The sequence below is a fragment of the Oncorhynchus mykiss genome, chromosome 14 (assembly GCF_013265735.2).
Source record: "Oncorhynchus mykiss isolate Arlee chromosome 14, USDA_OmykA_1.1, whole genome shotgun sequence".
Classification (NCBI taxonomy): domain Eukaryota; kingdom Metazoa; phylum Chordata; class Actinopteri; order Salmoniformes; family Salmonidae; genus Oncorhynchus; species Oncorhynchus mykiss.
Window position 1 is genome coordinate 40,901,122 of NC_048578.1, and position 26,453 is coordinate 40,927,574.

General features: G+C 44.2%; 1 protein-coding gene across 4 annotated transcripts in view; it reads right to left on the bottom strand.

The window, feature by feature from the left end:
* LOC110489235 (protein FAM193B) overlaps window positions 1–25,613 on the bottom strand; it is a 64,835-nt gene extending 39,222 nt beyond the window's left edge. For 2 of the 4 annotated variants that reach the window (XM_036943550.1, XM_036943548.1), the window contains exons 1-5: window positions 25,311–25,612; window positions 23,451–23,729; window positions 19,283–19,469; window positions 18,542–18,754; window positions 9,045–9,666 (exon numbers count right to left, since the gene is read on the bottom strand). In XM_036943550.1, the coding sequence (XP_036799445.1) occupies window positions 9,045–9,666; window positions 18,542–18,754; window positions 19,283–19,469; window positions 23,451–23,729; window positions 25,311–25,457 (1,448 nt within the window). In that variant the 5' untranslated portion in view covers window positions 25,458–25,612. Of the gene's footprint in view, window positions 1–9,044; window positions 9,667–18,541; window positions 18,755–19,282; window positions 19,470–23,450; window positions 23,730–25,310 lie in introns of all 4 variants that reach the window. The other 2 variants (XM_036943549.1, XM_036943552.1) reach the window with 2 other exon arrangements.
* Between the last annotated feature and the right edge of the window lie 840 nt (window positions 25,614–26,453).

Below are 26,453 nucleotides of genomic sequence, written 5' to 3' on the forward strand. Positions count from 1 at the left end.
GCAGTGATGACCGGTAGAACCACGACCATGTCTCATCACTAGATTCTAGAGCAGCAGACAGTGATGACCGGTAGAACCACGACCATGTCTCATCACTAGATTCTAGAGCAGTGATGACAGGTAGAACTACGACCATGTCTCATCACTAGATTCTAGAGCAGTGATGACCGGTAGAACCACGACCATGTCTCATCACTAGATTCTAGAGCAGTGATGATCGGTAGAACCACGACCATGTGTCATCACTAGATTCTAGAGCAGCAGACAGTGATGACAGGTAGAACCACGACCATGTCTCATCACTAGATTCTAGAGCAGTGATGACCGGTAGAACCACGACCATGTCTCATCACTAGATTCTAGAGCAGTGATGACAGGTAGAACCACGACCATGTCTCATCACTAGATTCTAGAGCAGTGATGACAGGTAGAACCACGACCATGTCTCATCACTAGATTCTAGAGCAGTGATGACCGGTAGAACCACGACCATGTCTCATCACTAGATTCTACAGCAGTGATGACAGGTAGAACCACGACCATGTCTCATCACTAGATTCTAGAGCAGTGATGACCGGTAGAACCACGACCATGTCTCATCACTAGATTCTAGAGCAGTGATGACAGGTAGAACCACGACCATGTCTCATCACTAGATTCTAGAGCAGTGATGACCGGTAGAACAACGACCATGTCTCATCACTAGATTCTAGAGCAGTGATGACAGGTAGAACCACGACCATGTCTCATCACTAGATTCTAGAGCAGTGATGACCGGTAGAACCACGGCCATGTCTCATCACTAGATTCTAGAGCAGTGATGACAGGTAGAACCACGACCATGTCTCATCACTAGATTCTAGAGCAGTGATGACAGGTAGAACCACGACCATGTCTCATCACTAGATTCTAGAGCAGTGATGACCGGTAGAACCACGACCATGTCTCATCACTAGATTCTACAGCAGTGATGACCGGTAGAACCACGACCATGTCTCATCACTAGATTCTACAGCAGTGATGACAGGTAGAACCACGACCATGTCTCATCACTAGATTCTAGAGCAGTGATGACAGGTAGAACCACGACCATGTCTCATCACTAGATTCTAGAGCAGTGATGACCGGTAGAACAACGACCATGTCTCATCACTAGATTCTAGAGCAGTGATGACAGGTAGAACCACGACCATGTCTCATCACTAGATTCTAGAGCAGTGATGACCGGTAGAACCACGGCCATGTCTCATCACTAGATTCTAGAGCAGTGATGACAGGTAGAACCACGACCATGTCTCATCACTAGATTCTAGAGCAGTGATGACCGGTAGAACCACGACCATGTCTCATCACTAGATTCTAGAGCAGTGATGACCGGTAGAACCACGACCATGTCTCATCACTAGATTCTAGAGCAGTGATGACCGGTAGAATTACGACCATGTCTCATCACTAGATTCTAGAGCAGTGATGACCGGTAGAACAACGACCATGTCTCATCACTAGATTCTAGAGCAGTGATGACAGGTAGAACCACGACCATGTCTCATCACTAGATTCTAGAGCAGTGATGACCGGTAGAACCACGGCCATGTCTCATCACTAGATTCTAGAGCAGCAGACAGTGATGACAGGTAGAACCACGACCATGTCTCATCACTAGATTCTAGAGCAGTGATGACAGGTAGAACTACGACCATGTCTCATCACTAGATTCTAGAGCAGTGATGACAGGTAGAACTACGACCATGTCTCATCACTAGATTCTAGAGCAGTGATGACAGGTAGAACTACGACCATGTCTCATCACTAGATTCTAGAGCAGTGATGACAGGTAGAACTACGACCATGTCTCATCACTAGATTCTAGAGCAGCAGACAGTGATGACCGGTAGAACTACGACCATGTCTCATCACTAGATTCTACAGCAGTGATGACAGGTAGAACAACGACCATGTGTCATCACTAGATTCTAGAGCAGTGATGACCGGTAGAACCACGACCATGTCTCATCACTAGATTCTAGAGCAGTGATGACAGGTAGAACCACGACCATGTCTCATCACTAGATTCTAGAGCAGTGATGACCGGTAGAACCACGACCATGTCTCATCACTAGATTCTAGAGCAGCAGACAGTGATGACAGGTAGAACCACGACCATGTCTCATCACTAGATTCTAGAGCAGTGATGACAGGTAGAACCACGACCATGTCTCATCACTAGATTCTAGAGCAGTGATGACCGGTAGAACCACGACCATGTCTCATCACTAGATTCTAGAGCAGTGATGACAGGTAGAACCACGACCATGTCTCATCACTAGATTCTAGAGCAGTGATGACAGGTAGAACCACGACCATGTCTCATCACTAGATTCTAGAGCAGTGATGACCGGTAGAACCACGACCATGTCTCATCACTAGATTCTACAGCAGTGATGACAGGTAGAACCACGACCATGTCTCATCACTAGATTCTAGAGCAGTGATGACCGGTAGAACCACGACCATGTCTCATCACTAGATTCTAGAGCAGTGATGACAGGTAGAACCACGACCATGTCTCATCACTAGATTCTAGAGCAGTGATGACCGGTAGAACAACGACCATGTCTCATCACTAGATTCTAGAGCAGTGATGACAGGTAGAACCACGACCATGTCTCATCACTAGATTCTAGAGCAGTGATGACCGGTAGAACCACGGCCATGTCTCATCACTAGATTCTAGAGCAGTGATGACAGGTAGAACCACGACCATGTCTCATCACTAGATTCTAGAGCAGTGATGACAGGTAGAACCACGACCATGTCTCATCACTAGATTCTAGAGCAGTGATGACCGGTAGAACCACGACCATGTCTCATCACTAGATTCTACAGCAGTGATGACAGGTAGAACCACGACCATGTCTCATCACTAGATTCTAGAGCAGTGATGACAGGTAGAACCACGACCATGTCTCATCACTAGATTCTAGAGCAGTGATGACCGGTAGAACAACGACCATGTCTCATCACTAGATTCTAGAGCAGTGATGACAGGTAGAACCACGACCATGTCTCATCACTAGATTCTAGAGCAGTGATGACCGGTAGAACCACGGCCATGTCTCATCACTAGATTCTAGAGCAGTGATGACAGGTAGAACCACGACCATGTCTCATCACTAGATTCTAGAGCAGTGATGACCGGTAGAACCACGACCATGTCTCATCACTAGATTCTAGAGCAGTGATGACCGGTAGAACCACGACCATGTCTCATCACTAGATTCTAGAGCAGTGATGACCGGTAGAATTACGACCATGTCTCATCACTAGATTCTAGAGCAGTGATGACCGGTAGAACAACGACCATGTCTCATCACTAGATTCTAGAGCAGTGATGACAGGTAGAACCACGACCATGTCTCATCACTAGATTCTAGAGCAGTGATGACCGGTAGAACCACGGCCATGTCTCATCACTAGATTCTAGAGCAGCAGACAGTGATGACAGGTAGAACCACGACCATGTCTCATCACTAGATTCTAGAGCAGTGATGACAGGTAGAACTACGACCATGTCTCATCACTAGATTCTAGAGCAGTGATGACAGGTAGAACTACGACCATGTCTCATCACTAGATTCTAGAGCAGTGATGACAGGTAGAACTACGACCATGTCTCATCACTAGATTCTAGAGCAGTGATGACAGGTAGAACTACGACCATGTCTCATCACTAGATTCTAGAGCAGCAGACAGTGATGACCGGTAGAACTACGACCATGTCTCATCACTAGATTCTACAGCAGTGATGACAGGTAGAACAACGACCATGTGTCATCACTAGATTCTAGAGCAGTGATGACCGGTAGAACCACGACCATGTCTCATCACTAGATTCTAGAGCAGTGATGACAGGTAGAACCACGACCATGTCTCATCACTAGATTCTAGAGCAGTGATGACCGGTAGAACCACGACCATGTCTCATCACTAGATTCTAGAGCAGCAGACAGTGATGACAGGTAGAACCACGACCATGTCTCATCACTAGATTCTAGAGCAGTGATGACAGGTAGAACTACGACCATGTCTCATCACTAGATTCTAGAGCAGTGATGACAGGTAGAACCACGACCATGTCTCATCACTAGATTCTAGAGCAGTGATGACAGGTAGAACCACGACCATGTCTCATCACTAGATTCTAGAGCAGTGATGACAGGTAGAACCACGACCATGTCTCATCACTAGATTCTAGAGCAGCAGCGATATTTCCCTCTTTATTTGTCATTAAAACAGTCTCCATATACAGTATACTTCCATTCATTTTATTCCCAAATGGTACCGGGGGACAATCAGCGACTCTAGGGTGTAAAACAGCACGATCATTACACAGGTGCACCTTGTGCTGGGGATAATAAAAGGCCACACTGAAATGTCCAGATTGTTCTCACAACGCCACAGATGTCTCATGTTTTGAGGGAGCGTGCAATTGGCATGCTGACTGCAGGAATGTCCACCAGAGCTGTTGCCAGAGATTTTATGTTAATTTCTCTACCATAAAACGTTGTTTTTGAGAATTTGGCAGTGTGTACAACCGGCCTCACAACCGCAGACCATGTGTAACCACGCCAGCCCAGGACCACCACATCCAGCTTCTTCCCCTGCGGGATCATCTGAGGAGTATTTCGGTCTGTAATAAATCCCTTTTGTGGGGAAAAACTCATTCTGATTGGCTGGGCCTGGTAAAATCTTTTAAATTGTTGCATGTTGCGTTTTTATTTAGTGTATATCAACTTCCATTATTATACTAGACAAGGTGTCTATTACTGTACATTCCATGAAAACCACCTATCAACGGAACACCATTACCGTAGAAACATCAACCTATCAACAGGAACACCATTACCGTAGAAACATTAACCTATCAACAGGAACACCATTACCGTAGAAAAATCAACCTATCAACGGAACACCATTACCGTAGAAACATCAACCTATCAACAGGAACACCATTACCGTAGAAACATTAACCTATCAACAGGAACACCATTACCGTAGAAACATCAACCTATCAACAGAACACCATTACCGTAGAAACATCAACCTATCAACAGGAACACCATTACCGTAGAAACATCAACCTATCAACAGGAACACCATTACCGTAGAAACATTAACCTATCAACAGGAACACCATTACCGTAGAAACATCAACCTATCAACAGGAACACCATTACCGTAGAAACATCAACCTATCAACAGGAACACCATTACCGTAGAAACATCAACCTATCAACAGGAACACCATTACCGTAGAAACATCAACCTATCAACGGAACACCATTACCGTAGAAACATCAACCTATCAACAGAACACCATTACCGTAGAAACATCAACCTATCAACGGAACACCATTACCGTAGAAACATCAACCTATCAACAGGAACACCATTACCGTAGAAACATCAACCTATCAACAGGAACACCATTACCGTAGAAACATCAACCTATCAACAGGAACACCATTACCGTAGAAACATCAACCTATCAACAGAACACCATTACCGTAGAAACATCAACCTATCAACGGAACACCATTACCGTAGAAACATCAACCTATCAACAGGAACACCATTACCGTAGAAACATCAATGGAACACCATTACCGTAGAAACATCAACCTATCAACGGAACACCATTACCGTAGAAACATCAACCTATCAACAGAACACCATTACCGTAGAAACATCAACCTATCAACAGGAACACCATTACCGTAGAAACATCAACCTATCAACGGAACACCATTACCGTAGAAACATCAACCTATCAACAGGAACACCATTACCGTAGAAACATCAACCTATCAACGGAACACCATTACCGTAGAAACATCAACCTATCAACAGAACACCATTACCGTAGAAACATTAACCTATCAACGGAACACCATTACCGTAGAAACATCAACCTATCAACAGAACACCATTACCGTAGAAACATCAACCTATCAACGGAACACCATTACCGTAGAAACATCAACCTATCAACAGGAACACCATTACCGTAGAAACATCAACCTATCAACAGGAACACCATTACCGTAGAAACATCAACCTATCAACAGGAACACCATTACCGTAGAAACATCAACCTATCAACAGGAACACCATTACCGTAGAAACATCAACCTATCAACAGGAACACCATTACCGTAGAAACATTAACCTATCAACAGGAACACCATTACCGTAGAAACATCAACCTATCAACAGGAACACCATTACCGTAGAAACATCAACCTATCAACAGGAACACCATTACCGTAGAAACATCAACCTATCAACAGGAACACCATTACCGTAGAAACATCAACCTATCAACAGGAACACCATTACCGTAGAAACATCAACCTATCAACGGAACACCATTACCGTAGAAACATCAACCTATCAACGGAACACCATTACCGTAGAAACATCAACCTATCAACAGGAACACCATTACCGTAGAAACATCAACCTATCAACAGGAACACCATTACCGTAGAAACATCAACCTATCAACAGGAACACCATTACCGTAGAAACATCAACCTATCAACAGGAACACCATTACCGTAGAAACATTAACCTATCAACGGAACACCATTACCGTAGAAACATCAACCTATCAACAGGAACACCATTACAGTAGAAACATCAACCTATCAACAGAACACCATTACCGTAGAAACATCAACCTATCAACGGAACACCATTACCGTAGAAACATCAACCTATCAACAGAACACCATTACCGTAGAAACATCAACCTATCAACAGGAACACCATTACCGTAGAAACATCAACCTATCAACAGAACACCATTACCGTAGAAACATCAACCTATCAACAGGAACACCATTACCGTAGAAACATCAACCTATCAACAGGAACACCATTACCGTAGAAACATCAACCTATCAACAGAACACCATTACCGTAGAAACATCAACCTATCAACGGAACACCATTACCGTAGAAACATCAACCTATCAACGGAACACCATTACCGTAGAAACATCAACCTATCAACAGGAACACCATTACCGTAGAAACATCAACCTATCAACGGAACACCATTACCGTAGAAACATCAACCTATCAACAGGAACACCATTACCGTAGAAACATCAACCTATCAACAGGAACACCATTACCGTAGAAACATCAACCTATCAACAGGAACACCATTACCGTAGAAACATCAACCTATCAACAGGAACACCATTACCGTAGAAACATCAACCTATCAACAGAACACCATTACCGTAGAAACATCAACCTATCAACGGAACACCATTACCGTAGAAACATCAACCTATCAACAGAACACCATTACCGTAGAAACATCAACCTATCAACAGGAACACCATTACCGTAGAAACATCAACCTATCAATGGAACACCATTACCGTAGAAACATCAATGGAAGACCATTACCGTAGAAACATCAACCTATCAACGGAACACCATTACCGTAGAAACATCAACCTATCAACGGAACACCATTACCGTAGAAACATCAACCTATCAACAGAACACCATTACCGTAGAAACATCAACCTATCAACGGAACACCCTTACCGTAGAAACATCAACCTATCAACAGGAACACCATTACCGTAGAAACATCAACCTATCAACAGAACACCATTACCGTAGAAACATCAACCTATCAACGGAACACCATTACCGTAGAAACATCAACCTATCAACAGAACACCATTACCGTAGAAACATCAACCTATCAACGGAACACCATTACCGTAGAAACATCAACCTATCAACGGAACACCATTACCGTAGAAACATCAACCTATCAACAGGAACACCATTACCGTAGAAACATCAACCTATCAACAGGAACACCATTACCGTAGAAACATTAACCTATTTACAGGAACACCATTACCGTAGAAACATCAACCTATCAACAGGAACACCATTACCGTAGAAACATCAACCTATCAACAGAACACCATTACCGTAGAAACATCAACCTATCAACAGAACACCATTACCGTAGAAACATCAACCTATCAACAGGAACACCATTACCGTAGAAACATCAACCTATCAACAGGAACACCATTACCGTAGAAACATCAACCTATCAACAGAACACCATTACCGTAGAAACATCAACCTATCAACAGAACACCATTACCGTAGAAACATCAACCTATCAACAGGAACACCATTACCGTAGAAACATCAACCTATCAACAGGAACACCATTACCGTAGAAACATCAACCTATCAACGGAACACCATTACCGTAGAAACATCAACCTATCAACAGAATACCATTACCGTAGAAACATCAACCTATCAACAGAACACCATTACCGTAGAAACATCAACCTATCAACAGAACACCATTACCGTAGAAACATCAACCTATCAACGGAACACCATTACAGTAGAAACATCAACCTATCAACGAAACACCATTACCGTAGAAACATCAACCTATCAACAGAACACCATTACCGTAGAAACATCAACCTATCAACAGGAACACCATTACCGTAGAAACATCAACCTATCAACAGGAACACCATTACCGTAGAAACATCAACCTATCAACAGAACACCATTACCGTAGAAACATCAACCTATCAACAGGAACACCATTACCGTAGAAACATCAACCTATCAACAGGAACACCATTACCGTAGAAACATCAACCTATCAACAGGAACACCATTACCGTAGAAACATCAACCTATCAACAGGAACACCATTACCGTAGAAACATCAACCTATCAACAGGAACACCATTACCGTAGAAACATTAACCTATCAACAGGAACACCATTACCGTAGAAACATCAACCTATCAACAGGAACACCATTACCGTAGAAACATTAACCTATCAACGGAACACCACTAAGAGCTGTCTTATCACTAGATAGATACTATCACTACATTTTATGAACCTACATAGTTTCACAGGAATCTGGAGGGAGAAGAGCAATCTATCAAACTACCAACCTGCAGGCGCCAGCAGTCAGGTGTTGCCCAGCAGTCAGGTGTTGCCCAGCGGTCAGGTGTTGCCCAGCGGCCAGGTGTTGCCCAGCGGTCAGGTGTTGCCCAGCGGTCAGGTGTTGCCCAGCGGTCAGGTGTTGCCCAGCGGTCAGGTGTTGCCCAGCGGTCAGGTGTCCCACGTTGGAAGAGGGCAGCGCCCCCCCACTGTGGCCATTACAGGGGTGGTTACAGCCCATCAGGGAGGGGCCCAGTTTGCTGTGCTGGCCGTTCACAGGAGGAATGTGTGAGTTCTTACATGCCAAGGGCTTATGGAGGACCGCTGCTGAGCAGTCAGGGCCACTCAGGGTCCCCAGCTTGGCCCCTGTTGGGCAGTCAGGGCCACCCAGGGCCCCCAGCTTGGCCCCTGCCGCGGGGACATGGAGGTTTGGTACCAGCGGGGAGAAGGGGGCGTGAGCAGCTAGACCGGGAGAGGAGGAGGATGTGACATGGCCGTGCTGCTGCCCTCCGGAGCTCTGCTTGAGGGGCAGGAGAGAGGAATGCTGAGAGGAGGAGGAGAGGCCAGTGGGACTGTTGGGGGGGACAGACAGGTCTGAGTGTTGGTGGTGGTCGCTGGGGTGGAATGCTTCGCCTGGAGGAGAGACAAAAGTGTTGAGTGGAATATTGGACAAACATATTTGTGATTCCCGGTGGATACAGATGTCTGCTTCTCTCTAGATGAATAATCTATGGGCCATATCTCTGCTTCTCTCTAGAGGTGTAATCCATGGGCCATATCTCTGCTTCTCTCTAGATTAATACTCTATGGGCCATATCTCTGCTTCTCTCTAGAGGTGTAATCCATGGGCCATATCACTGCTTCTCTCTATATTAATAATCTATGGACCATATATCTGCTTCTCTCTAGAGGTGTAATCTATGGGCCATATCTCTGCTTCTCTCTAGATTAATACTCTATGGGCCATATCTCTGCTTCTCTCTAGAGGTGTAATCTATGGGCCATATCTCTGCTTCTCTCTAGAGGTGTAATCTATGGGCCATATCTCTGCTTCTCTCTAGAGGTGTAATCCATGGGCCATATCTCTGCTTCTCTCTAGATGAATAATCTATGGGCCATTTCTCTGCTTCTCTCTAGAGGTGTAATCTATGGGCCATATCTCTGCTTCTCTCTAGAGGTGTAATCCATGGGCCATATCTCTGCTTCTCTCTAGATGAATAATCTATGGGCCATATCTCTGCTTCTCTCTAGAGGTGTAATCCATGGGCCATATCTCTGCTTCTCTCTAGATGAATAATCTATGGGCCATATCTCTGCTTCTCTCTAGAGGTGTAATCTATGGGCCATATCTCTGCTTCTCTCTAGAGGTGTAATACATGGGCCATATCTCTGCTTCTCTCTAGATGAATAATCTATGGGCCATATCTCTGCTTCTCTCTAGAGGTGTAATCCATGGGCCATATCTCTGCTTCTCTCTAGATTAATACTCTATGGGCCATATCTCTGCTTCTCTCTAGAGGTGTAATCCATGGGCCATATCACTGCTTCTCTCTATATTATTAATCTATGGGCCATATATCTGCTTCTCTCTAGAGGTGTAATCTATGGGCCATATCTCTGCTTCTCTCTAGATTAATAATCTATGGGCCATATCTCTGCTTCTATCTAGAGGTGTAATCCATGGGCCATATCTCTGCTTCTCTCTATATTAATAATCTATGGGCCATATATCTGCTTCTCTCTAGATTAATACTCTATGGGCCATATCTCTGCTTCTCTCTAGAGGTGTAATCCATGGGCCATATCACTGCTTCTCTCTATATTAATAATCTATGGGCCATATATCTGCTTCTCTCTAGAGGTGTAATCCATGGGCCATTTCTCTGCTTCTCTCTATATTAATAATCTATGGGCCATATATCTGCTTCTCTCTAGATTAATACTATATGGGCCATATCTCTGCTTCTCTCTAGAGGTGTAATCCATGGGCCATATCTCTGCTTCTCTCTAGATTAATAATCTATGGGCCATATCTCTGCTTCTCTCTAGAGGTGTAATCCATGGGCCTTATCTCTGCTTCTCTCTATATTAATCATCTATGGGCCATATCTCTGCTTCTCTCTAGAGGTGTAATCTATGGGCCATATCTCTGCTTGTCTCTAGAGGTGTGATCCATGGGCCTTATCTCTGCTTCTCTCTATATTAATAATCTATGGGCCATATCTCTGCTTGTCTCTAGATTAATACTCTATGGGCCATATCTCTGCTTCTCTCTAGATTAATAATCTATAGGCCATATCTCTGCTTGTCTCTAGAGGTGTAATCCATGGGCCTTATCTCTGCTTCTCTCTATATTAATAATCTATGGGCCATATCTCTGCTTCTCTCTAGATTAATAATCTATGGGCCATATCTCTGCTTCTATCTAGAGGTGTAATCCATGGGCCTTATCTCTGCTTCTCTCTATATTAATAATCTATGGGCCATATCTCTGCTTCTCTCTAGATTAATAATATATGGGCCATATCTCTGCTTCTCTCTAGAGGTGTAACCTATGGGCCATATCTCTGCTTCTCTCTAGAGGTGTAACCCATGGGCCTTATCTCTGCTTCTCTCTAGATTAATAATCTATGGGCCATATCTCTGCTTCTCTCTAGATTAATAATCTATGGGCCATATCTCTGCTTCTCTCTAGATTAATAATCTATGGGCCATATCTCTGCTTCTCTCTAGAGGTGTAATCTATGGGCCTTATCTCTGCTTCTCTCTAGATTAATACTCTATGGGCCATATCTCTGCTTCTCTCTAGATTAATAATCTATGGGCCATATCTCTGCTTCTCTCTAGAGGTGTAATCTATGGGCCTTATCTCTGCTTCTCTCTAGATTAATAATCTATGGGCCATATCTCTGCTTCTCTCTAGAGGTGTAATCTATGGGCCATATCTCTGCTTCTCTCTAGAGGTGTAATCTATGGGCCATATCTCTGCTTCTCTCTAGAGGTGTAATCTATGGGCCATATCTCTGCTTCTTTCTAGATTAATAATCTATGGGCCATATCTCTGCTTCTCTCTAGAGGTGTAATCTATGGGCCATATCTCTGCTTCTCTCTAGAGGTGTAATCTATGGGCCATATCTCTGCTTCTCTCTAGAGGTGTAATCTATGGCCCATATCACTGCTTCTCTCTAGATTAATAATCTATGGGCCATATCTCTGCTTCTCTCTAGAGGTGTAATCTATGTGCCATATCTCTGCTTCTCTCTAGAGGTGTAATCTATGGGCCATATATCTGCTTCTCTCTAGATTAATACTCTATGGGCCACATCTCTGCTTCTCTCTAGAGGTGTAATCTATGGGCCATATCTCTGCTTCTCTCTAGATTAAAAATCGATGGGCCATATATCTGCTTCTCTCTAGATTAATAATCTATGGGCCATATCTCTGCTTCTCTCTAGAGGTGTAATCTATGTGCCATATCTCTGCTTCTCTCTAGAGGTGTAATCTATGGGCCATATATCTGCTTCTCTCTAGATTAATACTCTATGGGCCACATCTCTGCTTCTCTCTAGAGGTGTAATCTATGGGCCATATCTCTGCTTCTCTCTAGATTAAAAATCGATGGGCCATATATCTGCTTCTCTCTAGATTAATAATCTATGGGCCATATCTCTGCTTCTCTCTAGAAGTGTAATCCATGGGCTATATCTCTGCTTCTCTCTAGAGGTGTAATCTATGGCCCATATCACTGCTTCTCTCTAGATTAATAATCTATGGGCCATATCTCTGCTTCTCTCTAGAGCTGTAATCTATGGACCATCTCTCTGCTTCTCTCTAGAGGTGTAATCTATGGGCCATATCTCTGCTTCTCTCTAGATTAACAATCTATGGGCCATATATCTGCTGCTCTCTAGATTAATAATCTATGGGCCATATCTCTGCTTCTCTCTAGATTAATAATCTGTGGGCCATATCTCTGCTTCTCTCTAGATTAATAATCCACGGGCCATATCTCTGCTTCTCTCTAGAGGTGTAATCTATGGGCCTTATCTCTGCTTCTCTCTAGATTAATAATCTATGGGCCATATCTCTGCTTCTCTCTAGAGGTGTAATCTATGGGCCATATCTCTGCTTCTCTCTACAGGTGTAATCTATGGGCCATATCTCTGCTTCTCTCTAGAAGTGTAATCCATGGGCTGTATCTCTGCTTCTCTCTAGAGGTGTAATCTATGGCCCATATCACTGCTTCTCTCTAGATTAATAATCTATGGGCCATATCTCTGCTTCTCTCTAGAGCTGTAATCTATGGACCATATCTCTGCTTCTCTCTAGAGGTGTAATCTATGTGCCATATCTCTGCTTCTCTCTAGAGGTGTAATCTATGGGCCATATATCTGCTTCTCTCTAGATTAATACTCTATGGGCCACATCTCTGCTTCTCTCTAGAGGTGTAATCTATGGGCCATATCTCTGCTTCTCTCTAGATTAAAAACCGATGGGCCATATATCTGCTTCTCTCTAGATTAATAATCTATGGGCCATATCTCTGCTTCTCTCTAGAGGTGTAATCTATGTGCCATATCTCTGCTTCTCTCTAGAGGTGTAATCTATGGGCCATATATCTGCTTCTCTCTAGATTAATACTCTATGGGCCACATCTCTGCTTCTCTCTAGAGGTGTAATCTATGGGCCATATCTCTGCTTCTCTCTAGATTAAAAATCGATGGGCCATATATCTGCTTCTCTCTAGATTAATAATCTATGGGCCATATCTCTGCTTCTCTCTAGAAGTGTAATCCATGGGCTATATCTCTGCTTCTCTCTAGAGGTGTAATCTATGGCCCATATCACTGCTTCTCTCTAGATTAATAATCTATGGGCCATATCTCTGCTTCTCTCTAGAGCTGTAATCTATGGACCATCTCTCTGCTTCTCTCTAGAGGTGTAATCTATGGGCCATATCTCTGCTTCTCTCTAGATTAACAATCTATGGGCCATATATCTGCTGCTCTCTAGATTAATAATCTATGGGCCATATCTCTGCTTCTCTCTAGATTAATAATCTGTGGGCCATATCTCTGCTTCTCTCTAGATTAATAATCCACGGGCCATATCTCTGCTTCTCTCTAGAGGTGTAATCTATGGGCCTTATCTCTGCTTCTCTCTAGATTAATAATCTATGGGCCATATCTCTGCTTCTCTCTAGAGGTGTAATCTATGGGCCATATCTCTGCTTCTCTCTACAGGTGTAATCTATGGGCCATATCTCTGCTTCTCTCTAGAAGTGTAATCCATGGGCTGTATCTCTGCTTCTCTCTAGAGGTGTAATCTATGGCCCATATCACTGCTTCTCTCTAGATTAATAATCTATGGGCCATATCTCTGCTTCTCTCTAGAGCTGTAATCTATGGACCATCTCTCTGCTTCTCTCTAGAGGTGTAATCTATGGGCCATATCTCTGCTTCTCTCTAGAGGTGTAATCTATGGGCCATATCTCTGCTGCTCTCTAGATTAATAATCTATGGGCCATATCTCTGCTTCTCTCTAGATTAATAATCTGTGGGCCATATCTCTGCTTCTCTCTAGATTAATAATCCACGGGCCATATCTCTGCTTCTCTCTAGAGGTGTAATCTATGGGCCTTATCTCTGCTTCTCTCTAGATTAATAATCTATGGGCCATATCTCTACTTCTCTCTAGAGGTGTAATCTATGGGCCATATCTCTGCTTCTCTCTACAGGTGTAATCTATGGGCCATATCTCTGCTTCTCTCTAGAGGTGTAATCTATGGGCCTTATCTCTGCTTCTCTCTAGATTAATAATCTATGGGCCAAATCTCTGCTTCTCTCTAGATTAATAATCTATGGGCCATATCTCTGCTTCTCTCTAGAGGTGTAATCCATGGGCCTTATCTCTGCTTCTCTCTATATTAATCATCTATGGGCCATATCTCTGCTTCTCTCTAGAGGTGTAATCTATGGGCCATATCTCTGCTTGTCTCTAGAGGTGTGATCCATGGGCCTTATCTCTGCTTCTCTCTATATTAATAATCTATGGGCCATATCTCTGCTTGTCTCTAGATTAATACTCTATGGGCCATATCTCTGCTTCTCTCTAGATTAATAATCTATAGGCCATATCTCTGCTTGTCTCTAGAGGTGTAATCCATGGGCCTTATCTCTGCTTCTCTCTATATTAATAATCTATGGGCCATATCTCTGCTTCTCTCTAGATTAATAATCTATGGGCCATATCTCTGCTTCTCTCTAGAGGTGTAATCCATGGGCCTTATCTCTGCTTCTCTCTATATTAATAATCTATGGGCCATATCTCTGCTTCTCTCTAGATTAATAATATATGGGCCATATCTCTGCTTCTCTCTAGAGGTGTAACCTATGGGCCATATCTCTGCTTCTCTCTAGAGGTGTAACCCATGGGCCTTATCTCTGCTTCTCTCTAGATTAATAATCTATGGGCCATATCTCTGCTTCTCTCTAGATTAATAATCTATGGGCCATATCTCTGCTTCTCTCTAGATTAATAATCTATGGGCCATATCTCTGCTTCTCTCTAGAGGTGTAATCTATGGGCCTTATCTCTGCTTCTCTCTAGATTAATACTCTATGGGCCATATCTCTGCTTCTCTCTAGATTAATAATCTATGGGCCATATCTCTGCTTCTCTCTAGAGGTGTAATCTATGGGCCTTATCTCTGCTTCTCTCTAGATTAATAATCTATGGGCCATATCTCTGCTTCTCTCTAGAGGTGTAATCTATGGGCCATATCTCTGCTTCTCTCTAGAGGTGTAATCTATGGGCCATATCTCTGCTTCTCTCTAGATTAATAATCTATGGGCCATATCTCTGCTTCTCTCTAGAGGTGTAATCTATGGGCCATATCTCTGCTTCTCTCTAGAGGTGTAATCTATGGGCCTTATCTCTGCTTCTCTCTAGATTAATAATCTATGGGCCATATCTCTGCTTCTCTCTAGAGGTGTAATCTATGGGCCATATCTCTGCTTCTCTCTAGAGGTGTAATCTATGGGCCATATCTCTGCTTCTCTCTAGAGGTGTAATCTATGGCCCATATCACTGCTTCTCTCTAGATTAATAATCTATGGGCCATATCTCTGCTTCTCTCTAGAGGTGTAATCTATGTGCCATATCTCTGCTTCTCTCTAGAGGTGTAATCTATGGGCCATATATCTGCTTCTCTCTAGATTAATACTCTATGGGCCACATCTCTGCTTCTCTCTAGAGGTGTAATCTATGGGCCATATCTCTGCTTCTCTCTAGATTAAAAATCGATGGGCCATATATCTGCTTCTCTCTAGATTAATAATCTATGGGCCATATCTCTGCTTCTCTCTAGAAGTGTAATCCATGGGCTATATCTCTGCTTCTCTCTAGAGGTGTAATCTATGGCCCATATCACTGCTTCTCTCTAGATTAATAATCTATGGGCCATATCTCTGCTTCTCTCTAGAGCTGTAATCTATGGACCATCTCTCTGCTTCTCTCTAGAGGTGTAATCTATGGGCCATATCTCTGCTTCTCTCTAGATTAACAATCTATGGGCCATATATCTGCTGCTCTCTAGATTAATAATCTGTGGGCCATATCTCTGCTTCTCTCTAGATTAATAATCCACGGGCCATATCTCTGCTTCTCTCTAGAGGTGTAATCTATGGGCCTTATCTCTGCTTCTCTCTAGATTAATAATCTATGGGCCATATCTCTGCTTCTCTCTAGAGGTGTAATCTATGGGCCATATATCTGCTTCTCTCTACAGGTGTAATCTATGGGCCATATCTCTGCTTCTCTCTAGAAGTGTAATCCATGGGCTGTATCTCTGCTTCTCTCTAGAGGTGTAATCTATGGCCCATATCACTGCTTCTCTCTAGATTAATAATCTATGGGCCATATCTCTGCTTCTCTCTAGAGCTGTAATCTATGGACCATCTCTCTGCTTCTCTCTAGAGGTGTAATCTATGGGCCATATCTCTGCTTCTCTCTAGAGGTGTAATCTATGGGCCATATCTCTGCTGCTCTCTAGATTAATAATCTATGGGCCATATCTCTGCTTCTCTCTAGATTAATAATCTGTGGGCCATATCTCTGCTTCTCTCTAGATTAATAATCCACGGGCCATATCTCTGCTTCTCTCTAGAGGTGTAATCTATGGGCCTTATCTCTGCTTCTCTCTAGATTAATAATCTATGGGCCATATCTCTGCTTCTCTCTAGAGGTGTAATCTATGGGCCATATCTCTGCTTCTCTCTACAGGTGTAATCTATGGGCCATATCTCTGCTTCTCTCTAGAGGTGTAATCTATGGGCCTTATCTCTGCTTCTCTCTATATTAATAATCTATGGGCCAAATCTCTGCTTCTCTCTAGAGGTGTAATCTATGGGCCATATCTCTGCTTCTCTCTAGAGGTGTAATCTATGGGCCTTATCTCTGCTTCTCTCTAGATTAATAATCTATGGGCCATATCTCTGCTTCTCTCTAGAGGTGTAATCTATGGGCCATATCTCTGCTTCTCTCTAGAGGTGTAATCTATGGCCCATATCACTGCTTCTCTCTAGATTAATAATCTATGGGCCATATCTCTGCTTCTCTCTAGAGGTGTAATCTATGGGCCATATCTCTGCTTCTCTCTAGAGGTATAATCTATGGGCCATATATCTGCTTCTCTCTAGATTAATAATCTATGGGCCATATCTCTGCTTCTCTCTAGAGCTGTAATCTATGGACCATCTCTCTGCTTCTCTCTAGAGGTGTAATCTATGGGCCATATCTCTGCTTCTCTCTAGAGGTGTAATCTATGGGCCATATCTCTGCTTCTCTCTAGATTAACAAGCTATGGGCCATATATCTGCTGCTCTCTAGATTAATAATCTATGGGCCATATCTCTGCTTCTCTCTAGATTAATAATCTGTGGGCCATATCTCTGCTTCTCTCTAGATTAATAATCTACGGGCCATATCTCTGCCTCTCTCTAGATTAATAATATATGGGTCATATTTCTGGTTCTCCCTAGATTAATAATCTATGGGCCATATCTCTGCTTCTCTCTAGAGGTGTAATCCATGGGCCATATCTCTGCTTCTCTCTAGAGGTGTAATCCATGGGCCATATCTCTGCTTCTCTCTAGAGTTGTAATCTATGGGCCATATCACTGCTTCTCTCTAGATGAATAATCTATGGGCCATATCTCTGCTTCTCTGTAGAGGTGTAATCTATGGGCCATAACTCTGCTTCTCTCTAGATGAATAATCTATGGGCCATATCTCTGCTTCTCTCTAGAAGTGTAATCCATGGGCCATATCTCTGCTTCTCTCTAGAGGCGTAATCTATGGGCACAATCTTTCCCTGAGATCTGTGTGTGTATGCATTAATAATGCGCTATTGTCAACAGGACACGTGAACTGTAATTCAGGTTAGATGCCGGTATGTCTTGAATTCTCAGTGTCCTAAAAAGGGTGGAGAGAAAGAGAGAGATCTCACCAGGCGGTGTTGGTCGTCGGCACATGGTCTTGAAGTGCTTTGGGGTGGTCTTACAGAGGTCCCCGGAGGTAGAGAGCGGGTTCCCGGGGGAAGAACCACTGGAATTCTGGGAAGGGTGACTGTAGGGGCACACTTTGGCCCCAGGCGTTTTAGCAGATTTCCCAGGAGCCTCATGAGAGCCTCGCTTCTCGTGACACGCTGGTCCCCCTGTTCCTATTGGACCAGAGGGGGGGGGGGGGGGGGGGGGGGGGGGGGAGGGAGGGATAATGAAGAGGAGGAAGATGAACGTTTGAACATCTTGGCCATGTTTTGTTATAATCTCCACCCGGCACAGCCAGAAGAGGACTGGCCACCCCTCAGAGCCTGGTTCCTCTCTAGGTTTCTTCCTAGGTTCTGGCCTTTCTAGGGAGTTTTTCCTAGCCACCGTGCTTCTACACCTGCATTGCTTACTGTTTGGGGGTTTTAGGCTGGGTTTCTGTACAGCACTTTGTGACATCGGCTGATGTAAGAAGGGCTTTATAAATACATTTGATTTGATTGAAGAAAGTTTTACTCAGAGGAGCAACAGGTTCTGTTTCAGTAGACACACACTGGAGTACAGCTCCCTCCATTCTGTCAGTGGAAATGGCTGCAAATGTTACAATTCTGCAAATAATGAAATGTCTACAGTAGTTTGCATCCGTGTAGGACTTCACCTTGAGAGACCCGAGCAGAGAGGTGTGGGGTCAAGGTGCGTTTTACCTTGCTGTGGGTGCGAGGCAGTGCTGTGGTTGCAGTGGATCCCTCCGTTGCTGTGAGCCGAGTTCCAGAGACCAGAAAGCTTGTGGGCTGAGAGGAAGGAGGATGGGTCCCAGTCTACCGAGCTCTGCTCTGGGTAACCATTCCCACAACTCTGAGCCTTACACAACGATGAGTGGGACAACGGAACCTGGGGGGAGGGGGGGGGAAGAGAGAAGATGCTAGTTCAGGACATGGTTGATTAGGTATAGCCTCCCCCCCCCCCACTAACATTTGATGCTGTAGACAGAGCAGAAATGGAGGAAGATACAATGCTATTAATTGGAGCTCTCTGACTGGTACCTGGGAGCGGAGGAAGCAGGAGAAACAAGATATGTTAGTTCAATTGCATTATTTATGTCTGTGTTCACACTCAGGAATGTCCTTTTTTTATTTTGAAGAAAAACATTTTTTGGTCCATTAAAATAACATCAAATTGATCAGAAATACAGTGTAGACATTGTTAATGTTGTAAATGACTATTGTAGCTGGAAATGGCAGATTTTTTATGGAATATCTACATAGGTGTACAGAGTCCCATTATCAGCAACCATCACTCCTGTGTTCCAATGGCACATTGTGTTAGCTAATCCAAGTTTATCATTTTAAAAGGCTAACTGATCATTAGAAAACCCTTTTGTAATTATGTTAGCACAGTTGAAAACTGTTGTCCTGATTAAAGAAGCAATAAAACTGACCTTCTTTAGACTCATTGAGTATCTGGAGCATCAGCATTTGTGCGTTCGATTACAGGCTCAAACTGGTCAGAAGAACTTTCTTCTGAAACTCGTCAGTCTATTCATGTTCTGAGAAATGAAGGCTATTCCATGTGAGAAATTGCCAAGAAACTGAAGATCTCGTACAACGCTGTGAACTACTCCCTTCACAGAACAGCACAAACTGGCTCTAACCAGAATAGAAAGAGGAGTGGGAGGCCCCAGTGCACAACTGAGCAAGAGGACAAGTACATCAGTGTGTTTAGTTTGACAGACACCTTCCAAGTCCTCAACTGGCAGCTTCATTAAATAGTATGCTCAAAACACCAGTCTCAAAGTCAACAGTGGAGAGGTGACTCCGGGATGCTGGTTTTCTAGGCAGAGTTGCAAAGAAAAAGCCACATCTCAGACTGGCCAATAAAAAGAAAAGATTAAACTGGGCAAAAGAACACAGACACTGGACAGAGGATCTCTGCCTAGAAGGCCAGCATCGCGGAGTCGCCTCTTCACTGTTGAAGTTGAGACTGGTGTTTTGTGGGTACTATTTAATGAAGCTGCACCACAGTTCATAACATTAATGAGCCCCACAGTTCATAACATTAATGAGCCCCACAGTTCATAACATTAATGAGCCCCACAGTTCATAACATTAACGAGCCCCACAGTTCATAACATTAACGAGCCCCACAGTTCATAACATTAATGAGCCCCACAGTTCATAACATTAACGAGCCCCACAGTTCATAACATTAATGAGCCCCACAGTTCATAACATTAATGAGCCCCACAGTTCATAACATTAATGAGCCCCACAGTTCATAACATTAATAAGCCCCACAGTTCATAACATTAACGAGCCCCACAGTTCATAACATTAATGAGCCCCACAGTTCATAACATTAATGAGCCCCACAGTTCATAACATTAATGAGCCCCACAGTTCATAATATTAATGAGCCCCACAGGTTAACATTAATGAGCCCCACAGTTCATAACATTAATGAGCCCCACAGTTCATAACATTAATAAGCCCCACAGGTTAACATTAATGAGCCCCACAGTTCATAACATTAATGAGCCCCACAGTTTATAACATTAACGAGCCCCACAGTTCATAACATTAATGAGCCCCACAGTTCATAACATTAATGAGCCCCACAGTTCATAACATTAATGAGCCCCACAGTTCATAACATTAATGAGCCCCACAGTTCATAACATTAATAAGCCCCACAGGTTAACATTAATGAGCCCCACAGTTCATAACATTAATGAGCCCCACAGTTTATAACATTAACGAGCCCCACAGTTCATAACATTAATGAGCCCCACAGTTCATAACATTAATGAGCCCCACAGTTCATAACATTAATGAGCCCCACAGTTCATAACATTAATAAGCCCCACAGGTTAACATTAATGAGCCCCACAGTTCATAACATTAATGAGCCCCACAGTTTATAACATTAACGAGCCCCACAGTTCATAACATTAATGAGCCCCACAGTTCATAACATTAATGAGCCCCACAGTTCATAACATTAATGAGCCCCACAGTTCATAACAGTAATGAGCCCCACAGGTTAACATTAACGAGACCCACAGTTCATAACATTAATGAGCCCCACAGTTCATAACATTAATGAGCCCCACAGTTCATAACATTAATGAGCCCCACAGTTCATAACATTAATGAGCCCCACAGTTCATAACATTAATGAGCCCCACAGTTCATAACATTAATGAGCCCCACAGTTCATAACATTATGGGACGTTCTGTCTCTGACAACACTAGTTATTTACCTTACCTTGAGCACAGAGCAATCTCTTAGATTTGTATTGCATTTAAATACAGATATTTTTTTTAAAATATAAAAACGCCTCTTAAGACGAAAAGTATATTTTCTCCAGAATCCACATGAATAAGACTACCTCTGCTTGTGACGAGAGAAGGCCCAGTCTGACAGAGAACAAACAGCTTTAGAAGAGACTAATCTTATGTCAGGATGTTTAGATGTGGTATTCATTTAGCCGTGCAGAATGAAGCACTGTAACACCATAAAGAGTCACGGCATAACAGTCCCAAAGCTGCCTGTCTCCATCACCACCAAATCCAGTGCCTTTCAGCTTGTTGGCGTATAAGCTGACCAAACACACACACACTATTGTAAAAACATTTTTTTTTTTAAATTTAAAGACCTTCAGAAAACAGCCATTTCCATAAACACAACCCATAGCTAGCAGGCTGGAACATGGGTGTTGTGGAACATAACTGTAGATAGTACTAATACTAGGCTTGAGGTGCATGCATGGTCTTGTCATATGCAGCAGTGCAGACGTCTCCTCACCTCCCTTCTCTCCTCTCACTCGCCTAACTCTTCTACTCCCCTACGTTCCCCACCTCCTACCAGCTCAGTCTCTCCCCCGCCTCACTCATTCTTCTCCTTACGGCGCAGGTGTCTCCTGGGCACTCTGTCTCTCCTCATCTTCCACCCTCTCCCCTCCCCACCTCCTCCTTTCCTTCCTACCTCCTCACCCCCCCCCCCCCCCCCTTTACCTGTGCAGGTGTCTCCTGGGCGCTCAGTCTCTCCTCATCTTCCACCCCTCCCTACCTCCTCCTCTCCTCTCCCTACCTCCCCTCCCTAACTCCTCCTCCCTACCTCCCTTACTGGTGCAGGCGTTTCCTGGGTGCTCTGTCTCTCCTCATCTTCCACCCCTCCCTACCTCCTCCCTCCCTCCCTCCCCTTCTTACTGGTGCAGGTGTTTCCTGGGCGCTCAGTCTCTCCCCATACCACCTCTCCCCTCCCTCCTCCTCCTCTCCTCTCCCTACCTCCCCTCCCTACCTCCTCCTCCCTACCTCCCTTCTTACTGGTGCAGGCGTTTCCTGGGTGCTCTGTCTCTCCTCCTCCCTACCTCCTCCTCCTCCCTACTTCCCTTCTTACTGGTGCAGGCGTTTCCTGGGCGCTCAGTCTCTCCCCATACCACCTCTCCCCTCCCTACCTCCTCCTCCTCCTCCTCCTCTCCCCTCCCCCCCCTCCCCTTCTTACCGGTGCAGGCGTTTCCTGGGTGCTCAGTCTCTTCTCATCTTCCTCCTCTTCCTCTCCGCATACCACCTTCTATCCCCTTCCCCCTCCTCCCTCCCTCCCCTTCTTACCGGTGCAGGCGTTTCCTGGGCGCTCTGTCTCTCCTCATCTTCCACACTCTCCCCTCTCTACCTCCTCCCTCCCTCCCCTTCTTACCGGTGCAGCCGTTTCCTGGGCGCTCTGTCTCTCCTCATCTTCCACACTCTCCCCTCTCTACCTCCTCCCTCCCTCCTCTTCTTACCGGTGCAGGCGTTTCCTGGGCGCTCTGTCTCTCCTCATCTTCCACACTCTCCCCTCTCTACCTCCTCCCTCCCTCCCCCCTCCCCTTCTTACCGGTGCAGGCGTTTCCTGGGTGCTCTGTCTCTCCTCTTCCTCAACACTCTTCCGGCAGCTCTGGCAGATCCAGAGCGGAACCTCTCCCAGTAGAGACTGGCTCAGCGAAGGCACGGTGTCGGACAGCTTCTGGCCCGGCACCTCTCGGAGCAGGGCCTGGGACAGGGCTGGGACAGTGTCAGCTAGCTTCGCCCCGTGACCCCCAGGGAGACCGTTGGCAGAGCTCGCCCCCCAGTCCTTAAACTCACGGTGACACAGGAGGCAGCAGGTGTGCCTCGGCTGGGGGAGAGCGACAGAGAGGTGAGCCAGTGACATTAGGAATGCAGTGGAGAGGAGGAGAGAGAAAGGTCAATCATCTAGGTGAAGGGCAGGAGAGGAAGAGAGAAGGGGAGGAGAAGAGAGGGTTGGAGAGGAGGACGGGGGAGAGGAGAATGGATTTGGTCAATAAGATTAGGTGTGGGGGGGAAAGGATGGGATCTGAGGAGAGGTGGATGTCAGTGAGATAGACATGGAGCATGATGAAGTTGCCCTCTGGACACTGATCTGAGGTCAGGTTTTTAACAGACAAGAATTTCACGAGTAAGATCTGACTATGTTGACCACGATCACAACATCTATATAGCAAAGAGGAAGTAAAGGTTGGCCATGGAGAAGGCTTGGCACATGCACAGAGGCAAGTTTGTAGTGATTTAATGTGGCCCAGGTCCACACTAGCTAGTGGTCTGCTGGTAAAGTAAGCTTTGTTGACCACAAAACCCCATACACCTACAAGGGCGTCCATGTAATGTTTAGGTAACAACTTCGACTCATGCATATGACACTTCAGAGTAGAAATAAATGCGCGCAGAGAAACTGTATGAAAATACTACAGACGCTGATCTCGCATGCAAAGTGCAAACATAACAACGCAAGCCATGCATGGTGCTAGCCAAACGTTAAAACCATTTACAGCTGGCCAGATGAATACCCCCGGGATGTAGTGTGTTGGCCAACTAGCTACAACATGTAGTAACAGCACCGATGCTCAGTATATGGTGTACCAACTGCCAAGTGCGGTTAAAATGTAAGCAAACTTGCAATACCACGGCGAGCTAGGAGCTAACAAGCTAGATACAAATTAGATGGCAACATTTTACAACTTATCCGTGGCAGGCGATTGCAACAATGTCAATCTTGTGGATGACACGAACTACTACCAGCAAATGCAGACTGGATGTAGCTAGTTACTGTAGCTAGACTAGTTGGCTAAATGCAGACTGGATGTAGCTAGTTACTGTAGCTAGACTAGTTGGCTAAATGCAGACTGGATGTAGTTAGTTACTGTAGCTAGTCTATTTGGCTAAATGCAGACTGGATGTAGTTAGTTTCTGTAGCTAGACTAGTTGGCTAAATGCAGACTGGATGTAGTTAGTTACTGTAGCTAGACCAGTTGGCTAAATGCAGACTGGATGTAGTTAGTTACTGTAGCTAGACCAGTTGGCTAAATGCAGACTGGATGTAGTTAGTTACTGTAGCTAGACTAGTTGGCTAAATGCAGACTGGATGTAGTTGGTTACTGTAGCTAGACTAGTTGGTTAAAACTGATGCGAATGGGTCTGTATTGTCGACTTGCTGGCTAAGTTTTAATGATGTATTATGCTAGTGGAGCTAGCTATAATTCCGCCCCGATCACAAATAGTAAATGAACGAAAATACAAAACCTGGAGCACAAGCTAGTTATACAACTGAGCTAGAATCAACCATCCAAACCCCCTCTCTAAAGAAATAAGCAGAACTACAGGATGGCTCTAACTGATCGGTAGGTTAGCTAACCTTTTAACTAGCCCGCTAGTAGTTTTCTCTGCTTGCTAGGCTAGTTACCTGATTCGCCCTGGCCGCCAGTCTATCCAGCCCTGCATCACCGCCAGCTGCATCTCCGGGAGAGACGGGGCTCTTCGATATGCTCTGTTGTCCGGACACTAACTCCTTGCTCGCGACTCCTTGTTGTTTGCTTTTCTTCCTCGCCATCACGCAGATATCGGATATAGCCTTTGGTCACGGTTGCACTAGTTTAGAGATGTTTAAAAGCACGGTTTCTATTTGTTCTAGGATCACAAATGTTTCCCTATCTTCTCCAGTCAAGACAACAGTCAATATGGCGGAGCGCTGCCACACTCTGGGGGTTCATAGGTCAAAGATAGTGCTGGCAAAATGGCTTCACCGTGATGACGCTAAAAGCAGTCGCCATGTTGAATGAGGGCAACCGTTCCAGGTTAGTCTCACACAGTATATAGCATGTTGTACAAAATCTCTGGTTACAGGCCACAAATTAGTGCATTTATTGGCATAATGAATCTATCAACGATTGGCTACCACATCATTCAACGTCATGTTATTACACACGTATTATATGAATTGCATTATATGTCTAAGATATCTAAATGTTGTCTAAGATCTAAATGTAAACTAGAAAATAACTATTCAGATTTTATGCAGCCATACATTTGCGTATGTGTTTCAATATGCCAGTGTAATCTTGTAAAATGTTGCTCAAGTGTTCAAACCATAGAGTTGGGGCCATGTCATGTCTATGTTCCCTGGGCCTTATATGTTCCCGGTGGCTGAGGGAACATAGGGGTGTACCGTACCTAAAGGTCATTCAATTTTGCATTAGGAGAACATTTTGTAGCAAGCTATTGATGTCAGTGTACAATTAAATACTTTCTATCTTCTTCGCAATAATGCTCAGATTGGTTCGGTCCTTTGGATGACGATGGCAGCCAGAGATGAGGGTTCCCCCAACTCGTGGTTTTATTTGGACCCCAAAGTGTTTGGAGAAAAAAAAATATTTTCATTGTTGGACATAAAAGACTGTAACAAAAATATAAAAAAAATCTCCAAGTGATTTTCATTTAAGAAATCCTTTCCCAAGTATTCCCACGCATAATAGACACGGGATGCATGCAAATGTAAGCAAGGTTTGAAATGATTATGTTTTAGTCAAACATTATATGTGTTTCTTGT